The 19,745-nt window shown below is 36.4% G+C and overlaps 1 protein-coding gene across 1 annotated transcript; it reads right to left on the bottom strand.

The window, feature by feature from the left end:
- Window positions 1-1,325: 1,325 nt before the first annotated feature.
- Window positions 1,326-6,962, bottom strand: LOC117419608 (arg8-vasotocin receptor-like). Its single transcript, XM_034032515.3, has 2 exons — window positions 4,156-6,962; window positions 1,326-2,909 (listed from the first exon to the last, which is right to left on the bottom strand). Exons 1-2 carry the CDS (start codon window positions 5,096-5,098, stop codon window positions 2,617-2,619), a joined length of 1,236 nt encoding a protein of 411 aa, XP_033888406.1. The 5' UTR covers window positions 5,099-6,962; the 3' UTR covers window positions 1,326-2,616.
- Between the last annotated feature and the right edge of the window lie 12,783 nt (window positions 6,963-19,745).

Here is a 19,745-nt window from a genome sequence, read left to right as displayed (position 1 = left end):
TTAGCTTAATTAATAATTTAAAGTAAAACATCATTAAGTAGAATCTGCCATCACATGCCCTGAGAGCAGGAAAAACTTCAATATACTGCTCAAGATTAAATGCCCTGATGATTTTTTTGATTTTTTTTTCCAGACACAGGAATAGCCAGATGGAAATAAACAAAGAATGGTCTTTTAATGTCAATTAAGATGAATAACGTTGTCAAACTAATTGGGTGAGTAGAGTAATGTAGCATAAAGCAGCCTTTTATTGATTTATACTAAAGTAATAGACGACTGAAAGTAATGTTTTGAAAATAAGTCCTTATAACAGGGGAACTGACTTCCTGGATGGCAGTAAAAATGGTTACAATCTCAAACCTTTCCAGACTGGCCTAGGAAACCGTCCGAAATGTGCATATTTTTGTCATTATATTGTAACCTTCTTTTGCAATGAATACACAGAATACACTGTTCAGCACAATTCTATGGCAATACACAGTGTGTGGTCTTTAAAAATTGAAACAACTCATGACTGAAGCAGAACCATATACGTCACCAATAATTTTGGTATCATCATTGCCCATAGGAACCTGTTAACCTCCAAATCCCCCTCAGACATTTCCTATAGGTCTATAAAGTAACTTGCTAAGACAGCGGTTACATTTTCTAAAAAGTAATCCAATTCATGCAAGAGGTGATAGTTATGGAGTGAGTGTTCCTATAAAAGCTAAGTGTTTTGTACTAAAAATTTCAGTTATTCAAATCTCAGCTATTCATTGCACCTGTCAGCTGGACTGAAGATTGTTCTATCAGGTTTAATGCCTATTTGTACCCTCCAAATCTAAGGAACTTATGTTACCAAGCTTCTGAACCCTGCAGACAAGGGCCAAGCAAGTCTGGGCTGCTGAAGCATGATGAGGTAAACTTTCCAGCTGACTTTCCTACCCAACCCACAGGAGCACAGTGGTCATCACTCCCTGTCAACCCTCAGACAAGAACAAGAACCAGCATTTTACTGTGTTTGTGGATTTTAGGGTTTTTTTTTATTATTTTTTTACACTATATAAAAGAAAAGTAAACTACATTACAGAGCTAACCATGCATTTGTCTCTATCTGCACATAATAATAATAATAAAGACCACACACAAGCTAAAAATGACAAAGTCTTTATTTTGTTTCTACTCAAATCACCCTCTTTACATTGTTAGAGATACCATATATAAAATTGTTACTGGAGATAAAATCACAAAAATAGAATTACAATATATATATATATATATATATATATATATATATATATATATATATATATATATATATATATATATATTACATTTGCGTTAAATTATTTCTCAAACAATTATTTCTCAAACAAGGTAAGCCAGTATGTGTTATATGCCACCTGTAATAATATGGTGTTGACAACAACAGTAATAAAAACATTATTTTTTAAATCACAAGGACATAAATATTTGCTAGAATATCAAGAAATACTCCTAACATTGTTATATAGTGCAGCACATACTGTAGGACTGTCTATGATTTCTTGTAATCAAAGGAGAATTAGTATGTTACTTCTTATTTTCAAGATGCTGTGTTTCTTGAAGGCAACACATTGTAAACCTTGCCTTCTAATTGATTGTATGTAAACAATTCAGAGACAAATATTAATAAAACACCATGATAAGGTGTTATATAAAAGTGCTGTGTGTCTTATCATTTATTTATTTTTATTGTTTTAAATTACACATATTCATGACTGCTTTGGACTAAAATTGAAATAAAAATTACCTACATTATTATTTAAAGCAGTTAGAAAATATACCTATTGAATATTTTCAGCTTTTAGCATCAACTTTAAAAGAAGGTTGTTTTAGAAGCAAACTAACTGACTCTTTTTAGGATCACGCTCCAAACAAACAAACAAAAAAAAGGCTTAATGTACAAGCTGGTCATGAACTTGTCAACAAACTGACCCTTTGGATATTATACATCAAATCTTGAAAAACGTATATTTAAGAAGGTTAATCAGAGTGTTTGGTGATGGAAAACAGTGAAGGATATTGGTACTGTAAAATTTAGCTAAGGACAACTATTTATTTATTTTTTTGCCTGCAAGGGTACAGATTTTTGGCAGATTTATACTTTACAAAATGAATGCTGTGAAAGTACCATTTAATTTGATGTTTCCGTCAATTTGCAGACAATGAGCTCTAGTTTAATATAAAACAAATGGTGACATGTACCCGTCCCATCCTATGGTTCATGCATGTAGGTTACACTGAGAAAGCACACGTTAAGAAAGCATGCTATAGGATGAAGACTGCTACACTGCATTTGCTCTGTATATAATTCTTTATTTTCCAACCTCAATGTTCTAATTCCCCTTGCACTGTCCTTGCTACGATTATTCAGAAATTCAAGGGAATGTTAAGCTCTTTAAAAAAACAAAGGTTTTGTTTTTTTTAAATGATTTACCTGAAGTGAAATACCAGGCAATTAGTAGGTTTAGATATCCTAACATCCCTCAAAAATCACTGCAAATAACAGATGGCCAGTCTATCCTTCCAACAGCACAATGCCTGGTCATTCCTTGTCTCATTTGTTATACACAGTATTAATAAAAAACAGATTCAGGTGTTTACTGGGATGGACCTGCATGATTTAGGGGAATTGTTATGTTCTCTACAGGTTCCTGTGCTACAGGTTGGACTTCTGTTGTGGATCTTCGTTAACAGAGAGTTCCTCCTGACGCTGCTGTCCGAATCCTCTTTCTTAAACTTACGGCTTATCTTCTGGCAGCAGGGGAAGCAGTGTGCAAAATCTTGCAAGAGATGCCCACTGAAGAACATATATATCCAAGGATTGCAGCAGCTGTTCAGGCTTGCTAGCAGAGCCGATAGTGTCACTGCAGTGTTTTCAGAGTCTGAAAAGCAGAAAGAATTATTTGCAGTGACGGTGGAACTGTGTTTTATATAAAACCACAGAGGAATAACACAAATTAAAAGTTAACAAATAATATAGTTTCTCATAGACCACTCATTTTATAAAAAAAGTCATCCTTAAACAATATATATATATATATATATATATATATATATATATGTGTGTGTGTGTGTGTGTGTGTGTGTGTGTGTGTGTGTGTGTGTGTGTGTGTGTGTGTGTGTTGCCATTGAACGTTTGATGCGTGCTGAGTTAAAAGCAATGCAATCATTGTGTGATAACCAAGGAAACACAATTAGGTGTTAGTTTACCTAGAAAAGATTTGGATGTGTCTTGTATAAAACGTGTGTTGACCCAACAGACTGTTTGGTGCAGTGCTATAACACATTTACTCTGGGATGGCAATTGTTAGGCATTATTTTCTGGAATGTAAACTTTAAAATATGCCAGTAAGGGCTCTTTTTTTATACAATAGTTTATTTTGTATTTTTTTTTTATAGCTTACATTCTTCTTATAAGGAATGCTGCACTTTATTGTCATACAAAAACAATGAGTTGATTTATTTAACATCACTGATAGTCAATAATAATAATAATAATAATAATAATAATAATAATAATAATAATAATAAATACAAATTTATATATAATATAAATACAAGAGAGGTAACAAAAATATAACAAAACTATTAATTGATTTCTCCCATTCTCTTTTTGATGCTTATTTTCTTACATTATAGACAGGTATAACAAACGGTAATACTAATCATTACATTGTATTATTATTATTATTATTATTATTATTATTATTATTATTATTATTATTATTATTATTATCTGGATCGACCTATTCAGCTGTAAACGATTCGTTTATTATACTGTACAAGAACTTTCTATAAATAACATTTTGCTATTTTTATGAGGTGATAGCAACATGTGACACAAAAATGACTTAATATGTCATAACAGCATTCAAGACATTCTTAATATGTCATAACAGCATTCAAGACATTCTATTCTTTAGAGATTAACAAGTGGGTTTAACGACAGTAAACAACAGGTAACTTGAAACTGTGTTAGACAACTGCTAAACAGTGTAAAGAATGAAAGCCCGGGTCCCTAGATTACTGATACAGTACAGTTCTTTTGTTTTCTTTGGGATCACAGATACTTGTTAGTTTTATCATTAAAAAAATAATAATTAAAATTAATAAAACACACATACATACCATTCCAAGCGAAAGTTGGATCCCAGACTGACCACATCTGCACAATGAAGAAAGGAGCCCAGCAAACAATGTACGCCAGAACAATGACAAAAGTCATCTTGACAGTTCGCATTTTGGCCCTGGATATCGTTGTCACACTGCTAACACAGGACGTGATCAGTCCGTTTTTGGACGCTGTTTCGCCCTGGTTTTTTTGGGTTTTGTATTTGATGTTCTTCCAGATGTTATAACAGATAAAACCATAGCAGATCACTAGTATCACAACTGGAATGAGAAAGATACCAAGAGTTATCCAAGTGATATATGCCTTAACACCCCATGGCTCTATAAAGTGCGCCCAGCAGTCATAGACGTCGGAGCCGGTTTTAATTTCACTCAAAGAAAAGATGAAGTACTGAGGTATACTGAGAAGAAAACTAAATACCCACGTGCTGATTATCATCACATATGATCTTCTGGTAGGTTGCTGGAGAGTCTTCAGCGGGTGGCATATGGCAATGTAACGGTCCACAGTCATCATAACCAGCATATAGGTTGAGGCGAACATACTCAGAACCTGGAGATGTTTCACGATTCTGCAAAGAAAATCTGGCCCCGAAAAGCGAAAAGTTACATCCCAGCAAAGTTGAGGCAGGACCTGGAAAAAAGCAACCATTAGATCTGCCAAACTGAGGTGCTTTATAAAGAGATGCATCCTGGAGATTTTTTTCTTGGTCCTGGATAAAGCCAGTAAAACACTTAAGTTCCCAATGACAGCGACAACAAAGTTGATACTTAGCACGGTTATCTCTATCTTGGCTAAATCTTCATTTCTTCCAAAAAGGTCGCTTTCATTATGAAAAACACTACCATTGTGACTTGTCACTGTATCGATTGTAGTACTGGGCTTCAGTGATGGATTTTGAACAGCGGAATTCCTCACAGTTTCTGGATAGTTCTCCATGTGAACGGGAAAGTGCAAGATACTTTTCCAGCGCCCCTCTCTGGCTTTCAAGTAGTACAACGTAGCTCAGTAGAACACCTCCCTTCTCTTATGTGTGACGCTGCCAGCTGAGCACAGCTGAGAAGATGCGATTGCACTGGGTATGTTTCTTGAATGAGAAAGCTTGGGTTTTTAGAGCAGTTTATATTTCAGTGTCTCCCAAGCTACCAAATCCCACTTTCTCTACGTGAACAGTCACGCGCTACATCCCAGTGCACAATAAAACAGCCCACAATATTCTCTCCAAAAGATGTTTTTTCATCACTGACATTTCAATATTTTCTGGTTTGATTGTTTGTACGACGCTGGCTGTGAATATGGCAACTTTGCTTGGGAATATACTATATAAACATATAAAAAATAAAAATAAATAAATTTAAAAAAGCTAAAAAAAATAAATAAATAAAATAAAAATGCTGTGGTTACAACAATCCTATAAATCTCAGCCACATATCAAGAAACTGTCTAAACAGAAGCATTTTGAAATTTGGAACTGGGAATGTACCATTGCACATTTTACAACAAAACTAATTTTGCAGCACAATTTATGACCGAAAATCTTTGGATGCAGTTTGATCCTGTTTATGAACATTGTGATTTCTTACTGCATAAAGCGAAAACTTTAAATTAATTATGCCGAAAACGTTGCTGTTGTGGAGTTGAATTTCTTTAGTAAGATAGGGGAGACCGGGGACAGTTGTAACATTTTTTTACCTTTCTCTCCATTACCCACAGATGATTTGAGCTAGTTTGACCACGCTTTGATACAAACAACTTACATCTGTCCTCTACCAATCCCTATAGTTATCCTGTTTTAAGAGCTGATATACATATGGCAAGAGGGCTTGACATGTAAGGTGTCAGGTGTTACAATTGGCCCCATGGCCAGGGTCAGTTTTAATGGGGGGTCAGATGTAACATAATAACACATTTAATTTAACTCGAGAACTGAATGTTTTATTGAATAAGATCAATTTTGACATGAAGCAAATATGTTTGTTTTTATTTTAGCTAAAAAACTGAATGTCTATATTGAAAAATCAAAATGTTTTTTTTTTTGTTGTCCTACTTTCAAAACTTTTTAACATCCCTAAATTTATAAGCAAGAATATGTCACTCTGAGTCACAATTGTAATACATGAACATTTTGTTTCCTTCAGTGCAAGATTCATGTGCCCAAATACAGTTCAGCTAATGATGTATGGGGTCAATTGCAACACGTATTACAACTGGCCCCAGCCCAGGGAGCCATTACTAAACCTCATGTTCCAGCAAGAAACAACACAACGAAGAGCAATCAATTGTGTCAATTGTAAGTACAGAGATCAGGGATGACAATGCTAAAAGCCTGGATCCATAAACTGGATAACACAAATATATATCACAAAAAGAAATATGGGGAAAACATTTTCTCTACTAGGTCAAAAATGGATTTTTGTAAATAAAATCTCAGGGCTTTGGCAGACAGCTCCTCTTCCACAAGCAGACAGATACCTGAACTGAGCATGTGCCAGTGAGTGATGGCACTCTAGCTTGCTTCTGATTGGACAAATTCAAGGTATTAGAAAGGTCTTGTGTTACAACTGTCCCCGGTCTCCCATTACACCCCATTTCTCATACTATCAATGGTTACAAATAAGATTATTTTATTGTTGATCTAAACCATATATTTTCATCATTAAGCAGTGGCCAATCCCACAATCATGTCAAGTTTTATAGGTTAATGTATGCTTTATGGGATTTCTGTAGAGCCCTTCTATGTCACCCTATACGCATGCCAGCGTCAGGGACACACTGTCGCTGGAGGTGAAAAGCGCTCAGTGCCTACTGGCGCTGGTGTATAACACCTGTAATGTTAAACCAGCGCTCAGTGCCGCACCGCCGCGGACCAGCAGCCAATTGCAAGCTAGCAAGCCAATATAGAAAGTGTCACATGACAAGTGTTCATGTGGTGTTTTAGCTTGCTGAAATCATCTTCTTTAGAAACTTTATTTTTATTTTTGCTGGCGCACATTGTAAGTGATATTCTGGAAGAGGAGACTCCCTTTTCAAAGCGCGTAGAAACAAGCAATCAGCAGCGACAGTGCTTCCCGGCAGCTTTTGTCGAAATTCTCTTTTTATAGGCTAAGTATTTTCTGTTAACATTAGTTTATGGATAATCTTGTTTGCTTTTAAACCAATTAAATTGTTACAAAAAAGACTATTCTATAGTCCATTCATTTTAATTCCGTACATAGTCTTGTTGTACTAGTGCTCAAATATACACTCCCTTTTTTCTTTATATATTTACCCGAAACCTGGCTTAATATAATTTTAGGAAATGACATGTCAGCACTGTGCTTGCATCCAGAGCGCGTCTGCCGATGAAAATAAAAATACGGCTAAAAACAAAACAGTATTCGGTTCAACAGAGACAGTCAGTAGCTTAAAAACAAATAAGCGAAATTCTCCGTGCCTGACTGTACAGTTTGAAATTTGAATGCGCCGCCCCTGCATGCTCTGCGACGCTCAGCCAATAGGCAAGAATATCTAGCCAATAGGCAAGAATTGTGGGAAATGTTGTTTTAAGACCTTGAAATATACCTTTGCTTCTATGCCTGATCCCACATTTCCAACAATTCTTTTCAACGTCCCGTCCCTGCCTATTGGCTGAGCGTCGCAGAGCATGCAGGGGCGGCGCATTCAAATTTCAAACTGTACACTGTCGCTGCTGATTGCTTGTTTCTACGCGCTTTGAAAAGGGAGTCTCGTCTTCCAGAATATCACTTACAATGTGCGCCAGCAAAAATAAAAATAAAGTTTCTGAAGAAAATGATTTCAGCAAGCTAAAACACCACACGAACACTTGTCATGTGACACTTTCAGTTTCATATTGGCTTGCTAGCTTGCAATTGGCTGCTGGTCCGCGGCGGTGCGGCACTGAGCGCTGGTTTAACATTACAGGTGTTATACACCAGCGCCAGTAAGCACTGAGCGCCTTTCACCTCCAGCGACAGTGTGTCACTGACGCTGGCATGCGTATCGGGTGTCTATGTACATCTTTATCATAATTCATCATTTGCTTAGTTTACATTCAGTGCACATCACTTTACCAATTTTCAGCATGGGCTAATATGGTAAATATGTCTAAAAAAAAATGCAGATTTTAATACAAAACAAATGCTCTTTAATTCCAAACAAATGAATATTGCTTGTCTAGCTTTCAATTCGTTTTCTAGTTAGGGGATCACTGTATGAAAGAAAACATTTTATTCAATTCCCATGTTCATTTTAGTTGTTCATGATAATGAATGAGCTATTGATTTGCTTTTATTGCAAGACTGGTGCAGAACAGCAAATAAGCAAGGCTCCTTGACATTTTTTATTTTTTTAATTTCTTATCTGTTATATTTGTACATAATTACCATACAATATAATTTTAGGAGTAAGTACTTAAATTGAGTTAATAAGGCCCAGATTTGTGAATGTACATTGCCCCAGCAGTGTGGAGTAGTGGTTAGGGCTCTGGACTCTTGACCGGAGGGTCATGGGTTCAATCCCCGGTGGGGACACTGCTGCTGTACCCTTGAGCAAGGTACTTTACCTAGATTGCTCCAGTAAAAACCCAACTGTATAAATGGGTAATTGTATGTAAAAATAATGTGATATCTTGTAAGTCGCCCTGGATAAGGGCGTCTGCTAAGAAATAAATTATTATTATTATTATTATTATATTGTTTGTATGCTTTTAGCATGTCTAGTAGACCTTTCTTTTAGCTACAAACTGATCTTCAATATCAATACAGTGGTTTTTAGGGGGATCTCTGGAAAGTTGTACCATTTTGAATTTCTTTCACTTTTTTCTCCCAAGAAGCCTACAAGGTGTTTGATGGTATAACTGTGGTAAGAATCTGTGCGCTGATAATCCCTTGTAGCTACCATTTCAGGACTACTGTTCACTATTTGATTGTTACATCCATTGATTGTTAAATCCATTGCTGGTACTGCTGTGGTCCGCCAATGATTGTACCAGACTTCAGGGCAATGCACTGTAGAAGTAATTATATCCCAGTGCTGTTTTATCAAATCAAACTGTTGCATGTGGTCCATGTTCCAGTCAGACTGCCAGGTGTCCATGCTTAGAATTGCAGGGGCCGCAAGGCTCCAGAAGGCTTATTTTACCACTGCAATCTTCTCCCTACAGTATAGAGGAATACTTGTTATTGTACTGTAAATCATGCTTTAGCTCACGCAAGTCTGTGTTATAGTACACTGCAAGCATGTACAGATGTTTAAAAACATCTTTCAGCAACAAAGCTATTTCATCTTCTCCTTGACCACATGCAGCTAAACGACTATTCAAAAGGAAGAACTCTGAACGATCTTTGTATTTATCTTTTGACCCTGTTATGAAAAAACACAGATAATGAAAGACAACTAAAATGGTACTACAGCTAGATTTTAACTGTGCTGACCCAATATTCAGGGTTTAGCAGCAATACCTGCCACAATGGAGTCCTATAGCAGACTATAGGGAATGTACATAAATAATACATTTTAAAAAACAGTTACATTCTAAAAGAGTGTGTGTTTTTATTTTTTTTATAAGTCTCAGTTAAAGTTCTTTTACTATTCGTTAAGGAATTGCTCTTCAGTTGGCTGTCTGTCATAAACATATGTAGGTCAGCCGTAGTGTTTATAGAAGTGTTTTTAGAAAGAAACTTTGGCTGATATAGTTACATATCTATGTGAGATATCTAGTACCAGGTTCATGTTTTTTTAATCATTCCAAGTGGTACTCTTAACAGAGGGGGGGGGGGGGGGGGGGGGTGCATTTGAAGCTGCTTACTCTTTAACTGAAAAGGTAAGCTTAGTTTAGAAAATCTATTATAGACGCACCACTACATTCTAAATTCCATGACAAACTGCCATTTTATTTACTATTAGTTACAAAACCACAACCAAAAAATGAATGGCATTTCACCTATTTCCTGGAAAAGGGTGTCTGCTAAGAAATAAATAAATAAATAAATAAATAAATAAATAAATAAATAAATAAATAATAATAATAATAATAATAATAATAATAATAATAATAATAATAATAACACAAACTCACCTCAAAACTTGGCTTCAGCGCATCTGCTCCTGCCTACCTCAGTGTCATTTGAAACTCTGCCCATCATCAGCTTGTGCTTAGTCCTCTAGTTTCTGGTGAGATGCCACTTTCGATGCAGAAATTCACAATTTATTTTTAATAAGTGAACAATACATGAAATTAATTTAAATTACATTTGGGCTATGTTACACTGCGGATGTATACATAATAAAACTTTCAGGTTTTTTTTTTTTAAATTTAAAGTGTGTTTTCATTATTTAAATTATTTAACATCCCAGGCGTGGTATATATCATGGGAACCGCACAGCCCGTCGTGGTTTATACCTTGCAAATTATATTCATGTATATAGACCAAGAGATTGCATTATTGATTTTGACATTCATTAATAACAACTCATGTCTGTAAATGAAGAGACAGCTCATCCGTTTTAGATTTTTGGATCTTATTCTAAATTTGGACTTGCATAAACTAAATGAAATGTAATACTCTAAAATTATATTATTTTCTTGTATTAAAAAGTGGTATGTTGGCAAGCTCTTCGAAAGGTCAATGTAATGAGAAATTCTCATTGCATATTTGAAGTACAAACTTTGAATATATTGGAAAGGAGATAATCTACTGATCCTGAAAATTAAATGAGTCTGATCAGATTTAATTGAATTAAGATTGTACTCTCAGGAGTAAGAAAAGCACTTTTTTAGGGAAGAAGTAGAGGAAAAGAAAATAATGTAGTGTTGCCAAGCTAGGCAGACAGCCATTTGATCTGATATTTAAAATGTACTTTATTAACAAGAGTTTCATATGTACAGGAGAGCTGATCCCTGGCTAATAGTTACAATATTTATGTAAAACGCGAACATCATTGCAAATATCCTATGAAAAGCTGAGTAGCAGTATTACAGCGATGACTAGGGCTGTATTTTAGAAAATGTGCTTATTTCACAGCATTTCAAGAGCTAAAAATAGGTATTTCAAGATATTTCATGATTAAACATAAAATTTATTAAAGCAGAAAAAATAACGTTGTCACATTCAAAATTTGTCCTTCAACCTCATGAATACATCTTTAAAACAAAATTATCTTACAACTTGGCAGCCCACGGAATCTATCTGTGTTGGTTATCCAAGTTGGCACAGTTATGCTGATCTAGGAAGTTGCCGATACCTGATAAACCCGACGGTCTGATTTATTTTACATTTTTCACACATGGATAAGACCACCTACTTAGCCCTGTATCGGATTACCATTGATGTGCAGATGGGTGTCCATTAGCCTACAATAAATATTGCATTATTATGGGATGGGACAGGAACATTTTTGACAGGACAGGATGGGACAGGACTGAAGTTTCATTCCCGTGTCACTCTACTCTCTGTCTGTTTTTTTTTACATATATTAGGAGAAGCATTTATTTCATGTTACTAGTAGCTCCAATTTTGAATTTACAGCTGTGACGAAGAATGAATGTCACCGACATGCTTGTTCTGTTGGTTACCTGTTAATTTTTGTCCCATTTTCACTGAATTGATTTTTGCCCAGTCTATTTCTTTTGTTAGAAGTATTTTCTAATAAGTATTAATCACACTGTTTCTTTTACAGAGTCAGAATAGACACATACCGGCACATGCAGATACAAGTATCTGATATTTTTGAGAACTTGGTTGCTAAGCAGCTGGTGGAATATCAATTACTGATTGAATATATAAGAAGTCTACAGCAGTGTTTCTCATACTAGAGGTCCCAACATTTCACATATCTATGGATTCTACGGATTGGGCAGGGGGTCCTCATAAAAAAAAGTTTAGGATCCCCTGGTCTACAGCACCGCAATTATTAAACACAGAGTAGAAAAGTTTACTGAAAAAGACAAAACAGAAACCCCCACTCAGCCTCTGTGCTAATAATGTCCACTGTCTGAATTCAGGCCTGCATCAATTAGTAACGCAGTTGCAGGAAGCAATTACCAACGATACTAAAATAATAATTTACATTTCTAACAGCAGTCTTGGCTTGAACATGGATGTTCCATGCACTGATGACGTAGCCAGTTTTAAAAATGTATAAACATAAATTAAAACCATATGTTTTTTTTATTAATCCATTTGAAGGTTGTTTCACACCGAGTATGTAAGTATGGTACAGTGAAAGTAAAGCATTTCTCCTTCTTCTAACAAGTATTGCTGTTCTAGCTCTATCCCAGTAATTTTCCTTAGTTTCTTTCCCACTTTTAGTGCTCCTCATTCTCTTTATCATAGTTCTAGCTTTGACTACTCAAGGTACCGTAAATACTGGTTAATGTATAAAGTAATAAAGAAAAAAGGAATCAATCTCCACAAACAAGCACTTAATCCAAAACCAAAATATTAACATAACTAATCATTGCTGCCACAGAACAGCTGCTGAGAGGATTTCCACTGCATCTAACGATGAGGTATTTCAGAAGCCTACCCTTTCAAATTAACTCTGCATGGGTTTCATTTCAGACCAAGAAAGAATTTGTTCTGCATCTGTTTCTTTGCACGACACAGAAAGCTGAGTACATTAATTCCCAAATGACCAGTTCTATAATATTGTGTAAGATTTACTTTGATCTACTTATAGGGACAAAACAGCCATGTACGTTTTAGTAATGTCAGAGTAGATGACAAAGTATGTCTGTGAAATTCACTTTCATGCAGTGACTGACTGGGACTAAAAATCGGCCCAGACATTTTAAAGTGCACCAGCCCACATTGAGGCTTTGATGACACTTAGTAAGAATATGTGGGATTTGCGTTCTGACAGAGAATTACATAAGACGTTTAGCAAATTTTAATTACTGAACTAAAAACAGGCTTGTGACGGGACTGTTGTACTGTTTGCTGTAAATATACATAAATCACAGGAGACCTACAGACATATTTGGAATACAGTGTACGATGGGTTTGGTTATTTATTTCAGTAGCCTAATATGTTATTACTGCAGACATTTACGTGTTAATATCCAAGGTAATATTAACACGCTTTTATATGCAAGACAGAGATGCCAAGGGTTGGCTGTCCTAAAAAGTGAAATTCACAGCCCCAAAGAGTGAGATTCACAGCCCCAAAGAGTGAGATTCACAGCCCCAAAGAGTGAGATTCAAGGCCAAAGAGAGGCTTTCCAGGTGGTGTGTCAGGAAACTGCTTAAGAAAGGGACACTCATCTTTGGTCCTTGGTGACATCCATTTTAAAACAAACTTAATAGTTTGTTTTAAACTGTACACTGCTTAATATTGCATATGAAACACTTCAATCAGCTAAATGAATTAATATTTAACCCTCAGTAATACTGTAATACAGTACAGTTTGCAGGCACATGCTATGTAAAAACAGAATTTGATTTATATTTTCCAAGGACAATTGGCAGCTTTAACTTAAATAATATACATAATAAGAAACTTGTGTACTTACTGTTCATAAGACCTTCTCTCATGCGATTTTTAAGAACATATTCTGTGGTAGAAAGGTATAACCCGCTCCCTGGGCCCCCTCATCGCATCCTATGGTTTCTCATACCATTTCTATGCTGATGATGCTCAGATTTTCCTCTCCTTCCCCACCTCTGACTCCACCATCTCCTCCCGTATCTCTACCTGTCTGTCTGCTATTTCCTTCTGGGTGCACTCGCATCACCTCAAACTCAACCTCTCTAAATCTGACCTCCTTTTCTTTCCCTCCTCCTCCCCCTCCTCTGATCTCTCTATCTCTGTTCCTCTGGAATCGACCACACTCTCTACCTCTTCCTCTGCTAAGAACCTCGGAGTCACCCTGGACCCCTGCCTCTCTTATTCCCAGCACATCTCCACTCTGGCACGCACTTGCCGATTCTTCCTGAGCAACATCCGAAGAATCCGACCCTTCCTCACCAACTACGCCACCCAGCTCCTGGTCCAGGCCTTGGTACTCTCCCGCCTAGACTACTGCAACTCCCTCCTGGCTGGCCTCCCTGCGTCCGCCACCCGTCCGCTCCAGCTCATCCAGAACTCCACTGCCTGCCTGGTGTTCTCTCTGCCTCGCTTCTCCCACGCAACTCCACTACTCCGCTCACTCCACTGGCTCCCGATCACCGCTCGCATCCAGTTCAAGACTCTTGTACTAGCCTACAGATGCCTTGACCAGACTGCACCCAGCTACCTCCAGACCCTCATCTCTCCCTACACCCCCACTCGACCTCTCCGCTCCGCTTGCACTAGAAGACTGGCTCTACCTCCTCTACGCTCCCCTGCCTCCAGAGCCCGCTCCTTCTCCACCCTCGCTCCGCAGTGGTAGAATGACCTTCCTACAGATGTCAGGACCGCCCAGTCCCTGACCACATTCCGGCGCCTCCTTAAGACTCACCTCTTCAGACAGCACCTGTAGAACTCCTCTGTTATTCCCCTGGGACACTATCACCCTTCCCTAAATGCGCTTTATTTGCTCTTATCTGCCCCCTATTTTACTGCATTTAATCCTGTACTTCAGAGTACTGTAATTTGCCAAGTGTTTAATCTGTAGTATTTTGTAGTTAATCATATCCTGATGTAACTATCACTGTCACTGTTATCACTGATAGATTGAAAACAAGAACGCCTGCCCTTGCACATTATTGCTTAGTGCCAATTGGTTGAAACGGTAAATGCCAGCACCCGCACGGCAATACAATTGGCTGAACAGTTGCTCCTCTCTCCTCTCGCGGGCATGTAGTCTTCATGGTTACCACAGTACACAAGCTTGGTTAAGCCCCGTGCCTGAGGCCTCGGGTCTGTATTGCTGTCTCTTAAAGTGAGTAAAAATATTTTAAATCTCTCTATATATGACAGTAATAAGATGCTCGGATATATTGTGAAAAGTGTTGAATTTAAATCAAGAGAAGTAATGTTAAACCTCATCTAGAATATTGTGTTCAGTTCTGGTCACCTCGTTATAAATAGGATATTGCTGCTCTAGAAAGAGTGCAAAGAAGAGCGACTGGAATTATCCCAGGTTTAAAAGGCATGTCGCATGCAGACAGGCTAAAATAATTGAATCTATTCAATCTTGAACAAAGAAGACTATGCAGTGATTCAAGCATTCAAAATTCTAAAATGTATTGACAATGTCGACCCAGGGGACTTTTTCGACCTGAAAGTTGATGACGATGGTCGAGAAGGGCAAGGACGACTAAACAAATCAGTTATTTTAACACATTTTTGTGCTTCAGCTTCTAGATTTTTCTTTTTTTCTTGGCTCTGACTTTTCGTTTATTTGATTTATCCATGTTTCTAACAGGGAGTGCATACCTACTAATTTTGACATCTTTTCTTTCTTTTTTTTTTTTAATATGTCAACACATGATGACCCAACATTCTGCACCTGCCAAACCCACTAAACTCCCAAGCCGATTTAATAGAATGGAATGGTCAAAGGCAACTGAAGGAAAGCCAGAGTCGGAGCTTATCAAAAGATCATTTACTACCCTAACAAGAGCCGTCTCAGTGCTATGTGCAGATATGCCAAACTGGCGTGCTTTTAGACTCATGCTATTTTAATGTGACTGCATTATTTATTGCATTCAATTGTATTGTCTTACTGTGTGGAACATTTCACCTAGTTACAAAAGCAAATGCAAAAGGAGTAATTTGAGTTTTGTTTCATGATTTGCGAGTTATTTATCTTGATTTACCATGAAGAAAAACAGACATATTATTATTATTATTATTATTATTATTATTATTATTATTATTATTATTATTTTCAATTTATTTTTCATTTGCTGGTAAAAAGGCACTTTGGAGTTAAACTTAATTCCCAACCCTCTTTGAACAAAGAGATTTTTCTTACAGATATTATTATTATTAACAGAACTACTATTTTGTATTTCTGTAGTTGTTCTTTTTTGATGGCAATGTCTGCCTTTTGCACCTTATGCGATACCATAACAAAAATAATAATAATATATATATATATATATATATATATATATATATATATATATATATATATATATATATATATAAAGGAAGATTTTATCATAGTGATTGCTTTTACTCGATTAGGTTGAAAATGTAATTGAATGCTCTTTTATGGATTTGGACTCCACTCCACAGGGCACTAAATTGGGGTCAGTCACCTTTCACTGTTTGGTCAATAATACAGCAGGATTAGGTCTGAACAACTGCTCTAATTTGTTCCTTTATGATCAGGTTTGCACACAAGCGAAGTGCACTTTACTGAATCCACCTGGTGAGACCTGTCTCTTATGCTTTAAACTCCAATCACAATCACTCCTGGAAACAAGGTGGCGCAGAGTTAGCTGTCTTTAAAAGCATTTAGCTGATCTTGCTGTCATACAAACTGGATGACAGCTTTAAGACAAGCCTGCCTAAAAGATACAACAACTCTGGTAGTCTTCAGTCCTTCCTTCTAAAACCCCAAACAAGGTGTCTTCCAAAACTTTATAAAGGTATGGCACCATCAATCCCCTTGCTCTTTGTATCCTTTTTACAGTAAGTCTTACCTTCTTGACACAGTCAGGACCAGACAATAATTCTGTCTAATCAGGGTTCTGTTGCATGTGTCCTCTTCCCTGTTTTTTTGTAAATCTGTCCTACATTTTTATTCTTAAAATCAGTTTCTAACAAGGCAGTGTGGTCTGGTGGTTAAAGTCCAGGGCTTGTAACCAGAAGGTCACCGCTTCAAATCCCACCTCTGCCACTGACTGACTCACTGTGTGACCCTGAGCAAGTCACTTAACCTCCTTGTGCTCCATCCTGCGGATGAGATGTTAAATCAATGTCCTATTATAAGTGACTCTGCATATAATGCACAGTTCACAGACTACCTCTGTAAAGCGCTTTGTGATGGTGGTCCACTATGAAAGGCGCTATATAAAAATAAATATATTATTGTTTTTTAGCGTTCTTACAATTCTCTCAAGATTAGTTCCCAGACATTTCATCATTTTAAACCTTTTGTTTCCTGTTGCTACACTTTGCTGCTCTTATGTTAAACTCTATTAGGACACAGGCACAGTTAGCATAATGTCTTACCAGCTCATGCCTCAGGAAACACCCTGTAATAAATAAGGTCGTCACACTGAGGACGCTGTGTTTTAGTACCGTTTTCACACTAGGCTATAGCTTGGTAGCAAGAGTAAACTTGCACTGTACTCCTTACTGTTTACCAATTTCGTTTTGGGTGAAAAAAACACATGATGTGTGTGAAGACAAGTATAGTGCAGTAAGTCAAAACAGTACCTGCATTGCACAGGCTTATTCCAGTATAAAAAGCTGGTTCATACTGCCGAGTTGTGGATCTTTCACTAATGCACTGAAAAAAACTGAATTTCATTTTCTCTCAAACACAGTAGTGAGTGGGTAAGCAATAAGCAGTGATGGCACATTATGAGTCCAGAATTGATTATCAAGTTATAACTCGGGGAGTGAAAGAGTATTTTGTGTGATAACAGATTAGCATGGCTAGGTTGTAGAACTGAATGCAAAGCAACCTCTGGGAGCACAGGGCAATAAAATGAAACACAATGTTGTCTACAAGCAGAAGCATGATTGTAGACCTACCAAAAAGAGCAAACAAATCACAATACAGGGCATAATCACATAAGCTTAGTATTTGAGAAAATAACGGGGAAAGAGTTTTTTTTTTTTGTTTTTTTTTGTACATCAGTCATAGCAACAGTTTTATGCACCTTTACTGTGTAATAAAATTCCAGGGGTTCTTATGAATAAAATGATTGACAGGCACAGAAGATTCATTACTGAATGCCTGACTGAATGAGATAACAAAGCCCTTCTGACACAGAGAGAAAGCTTCATTAGAATAGAATAGCTTAAGGATCAGCTCAAAGCATCAGCTTGCCTTTCTGATTCCTTTAAATGAAAAGCAGCACTTGCTGGCACAAATGACAGGCACTATTTTAATGACCTAATCAATCTTTATAACACTGCTTAAAATAATAAATGATGCATTTTGTCTCTGAAAGTATGTATGGTAGAATGTAAGAAAAACAAATCAAACTGCAGACATTTGAGAAAGACTTCTCGTCGAAATGTGTGGTTTTATTTTAAAACCCAGTATCAAAGTTTAACCTGCATAGTGTTGGAAATGCATTGTTCTTCAATTTTAAACAATTTTACATTTCCTGAAAAACTTCACGTGCTGGGCATCTCTCATTGTTTCTCTATTCTGAGAGGCCAGCCTCCTGCAAGATTATCTGAGAGAATATTCTGTGTAAGAAATGGAACTAAAATTCCAGTCATCAAAATGCTTCTTGAAAAAACACTGACTGATTTTCAAAAGTAGCAGCATAAGTGGTTCAGTTTATCAAGATGTACATGTAACCTGTCATTCAAATACTGCCACCTTGTCAGCGCAGGAGAATGACACTTGAGTTGGCCTTTTCTCTAAAGTGAATAGTATCAGTATAAATTATTTGAATCCTGTTTCTTAGAAACATTTGCAAATGATTTATTAAGAAGAGTGTTTAAAGACCTGTGGTGCTGACCACAGTGGATTATAAAAGGATGAATATAGGGAAATAAAATATAAAAGATCCTGTCTACTCTACACATGTGCTGGTTAAAGTGACAGTTATTCAAATGTTGTAGCCCTAATAATAATAATAATAATAATAATAATAATAATAATAATAATAATAATAATAATACACATAAAAAAATGTCAGCTGACAACCTGAGTGTTCTATGTGTGATAACCTGAGTGCACCTCTGGTCTTGGTATTTTAGTAAATACATGTATGCGTACACATAATTACAGTGCTATATGCATAGTTACAATGTACTCAATGTACCTACCTAGCCTTAACCGTTTTCTGATACAATTGTGTACTTACATATATTGTGCAAAAAGATTTACACATTAAGTACATTGTAACTATGCATAATAACATTGTAATTAGGTGCAAGTACACATGTACCTGTATTTACCAAGCAACCACTGCGTAGAAACACAGTAATTAGAGACGCTTAATGTAAGGTGTTACCATTGTTCTCTTGCTGGATCACATGAGCTGTTTTTTTGTGTTTTGCAAATAATGGTGGAAACTGAATACTGGAGTAAATTATTTGTGATATGGTCCTGAGTGTTTACTAAACAAAGCCCAATGCACAATTTTTGTATATTCAGTACTGTACTGTTTTTTTAAAATATTTTTTTTAAATACAAATATTTGAAATTGCTTTAAATAATTTTTAATCCTAGTGTCAAATTTTTGTTGTCAAATGTAATTGCCAATAACAATGCTTTTTACACATGTGGGTCATGTTTCTTTAGTTGTAGCTCAGCATTTTAATAACCGGTATATGTGCCTGGTATATGTATGTGTATATACAGACGTGCTCAAATTTGTTGGTACCCCTCCACAAAAAACGAAGAATACACAATTTTCTCTGAAATAACTTGAAACTGACAAAAGTAATTGGCATCCACCATTGTTTATTCCATATTTAATAGAAATCAGACTTTGCTTTTGATTTTTTATTCAACATAATA

Source organism: Acipenser ruthenus, chromosome 14 (assembly GCF_902713425.1).
Source record: "Acipenser ruthenus chromosome 14, fAciRut3.2 maternal haplotype, whole genome shotgun sequence".
Taxonomy (NCBI): domain Eukaryota; kingdom Metazoa; phylum Chordata; class Actinopteri; order Acipenseriformes; family Acipenseridae; genus Acipenser; species Acipenser ruthenus.
The sequence above is the reverse complement of the archived record's forward strand: the minus strand, read 5'-3'. Positions and strand labels throughout refer to the sequence as shown.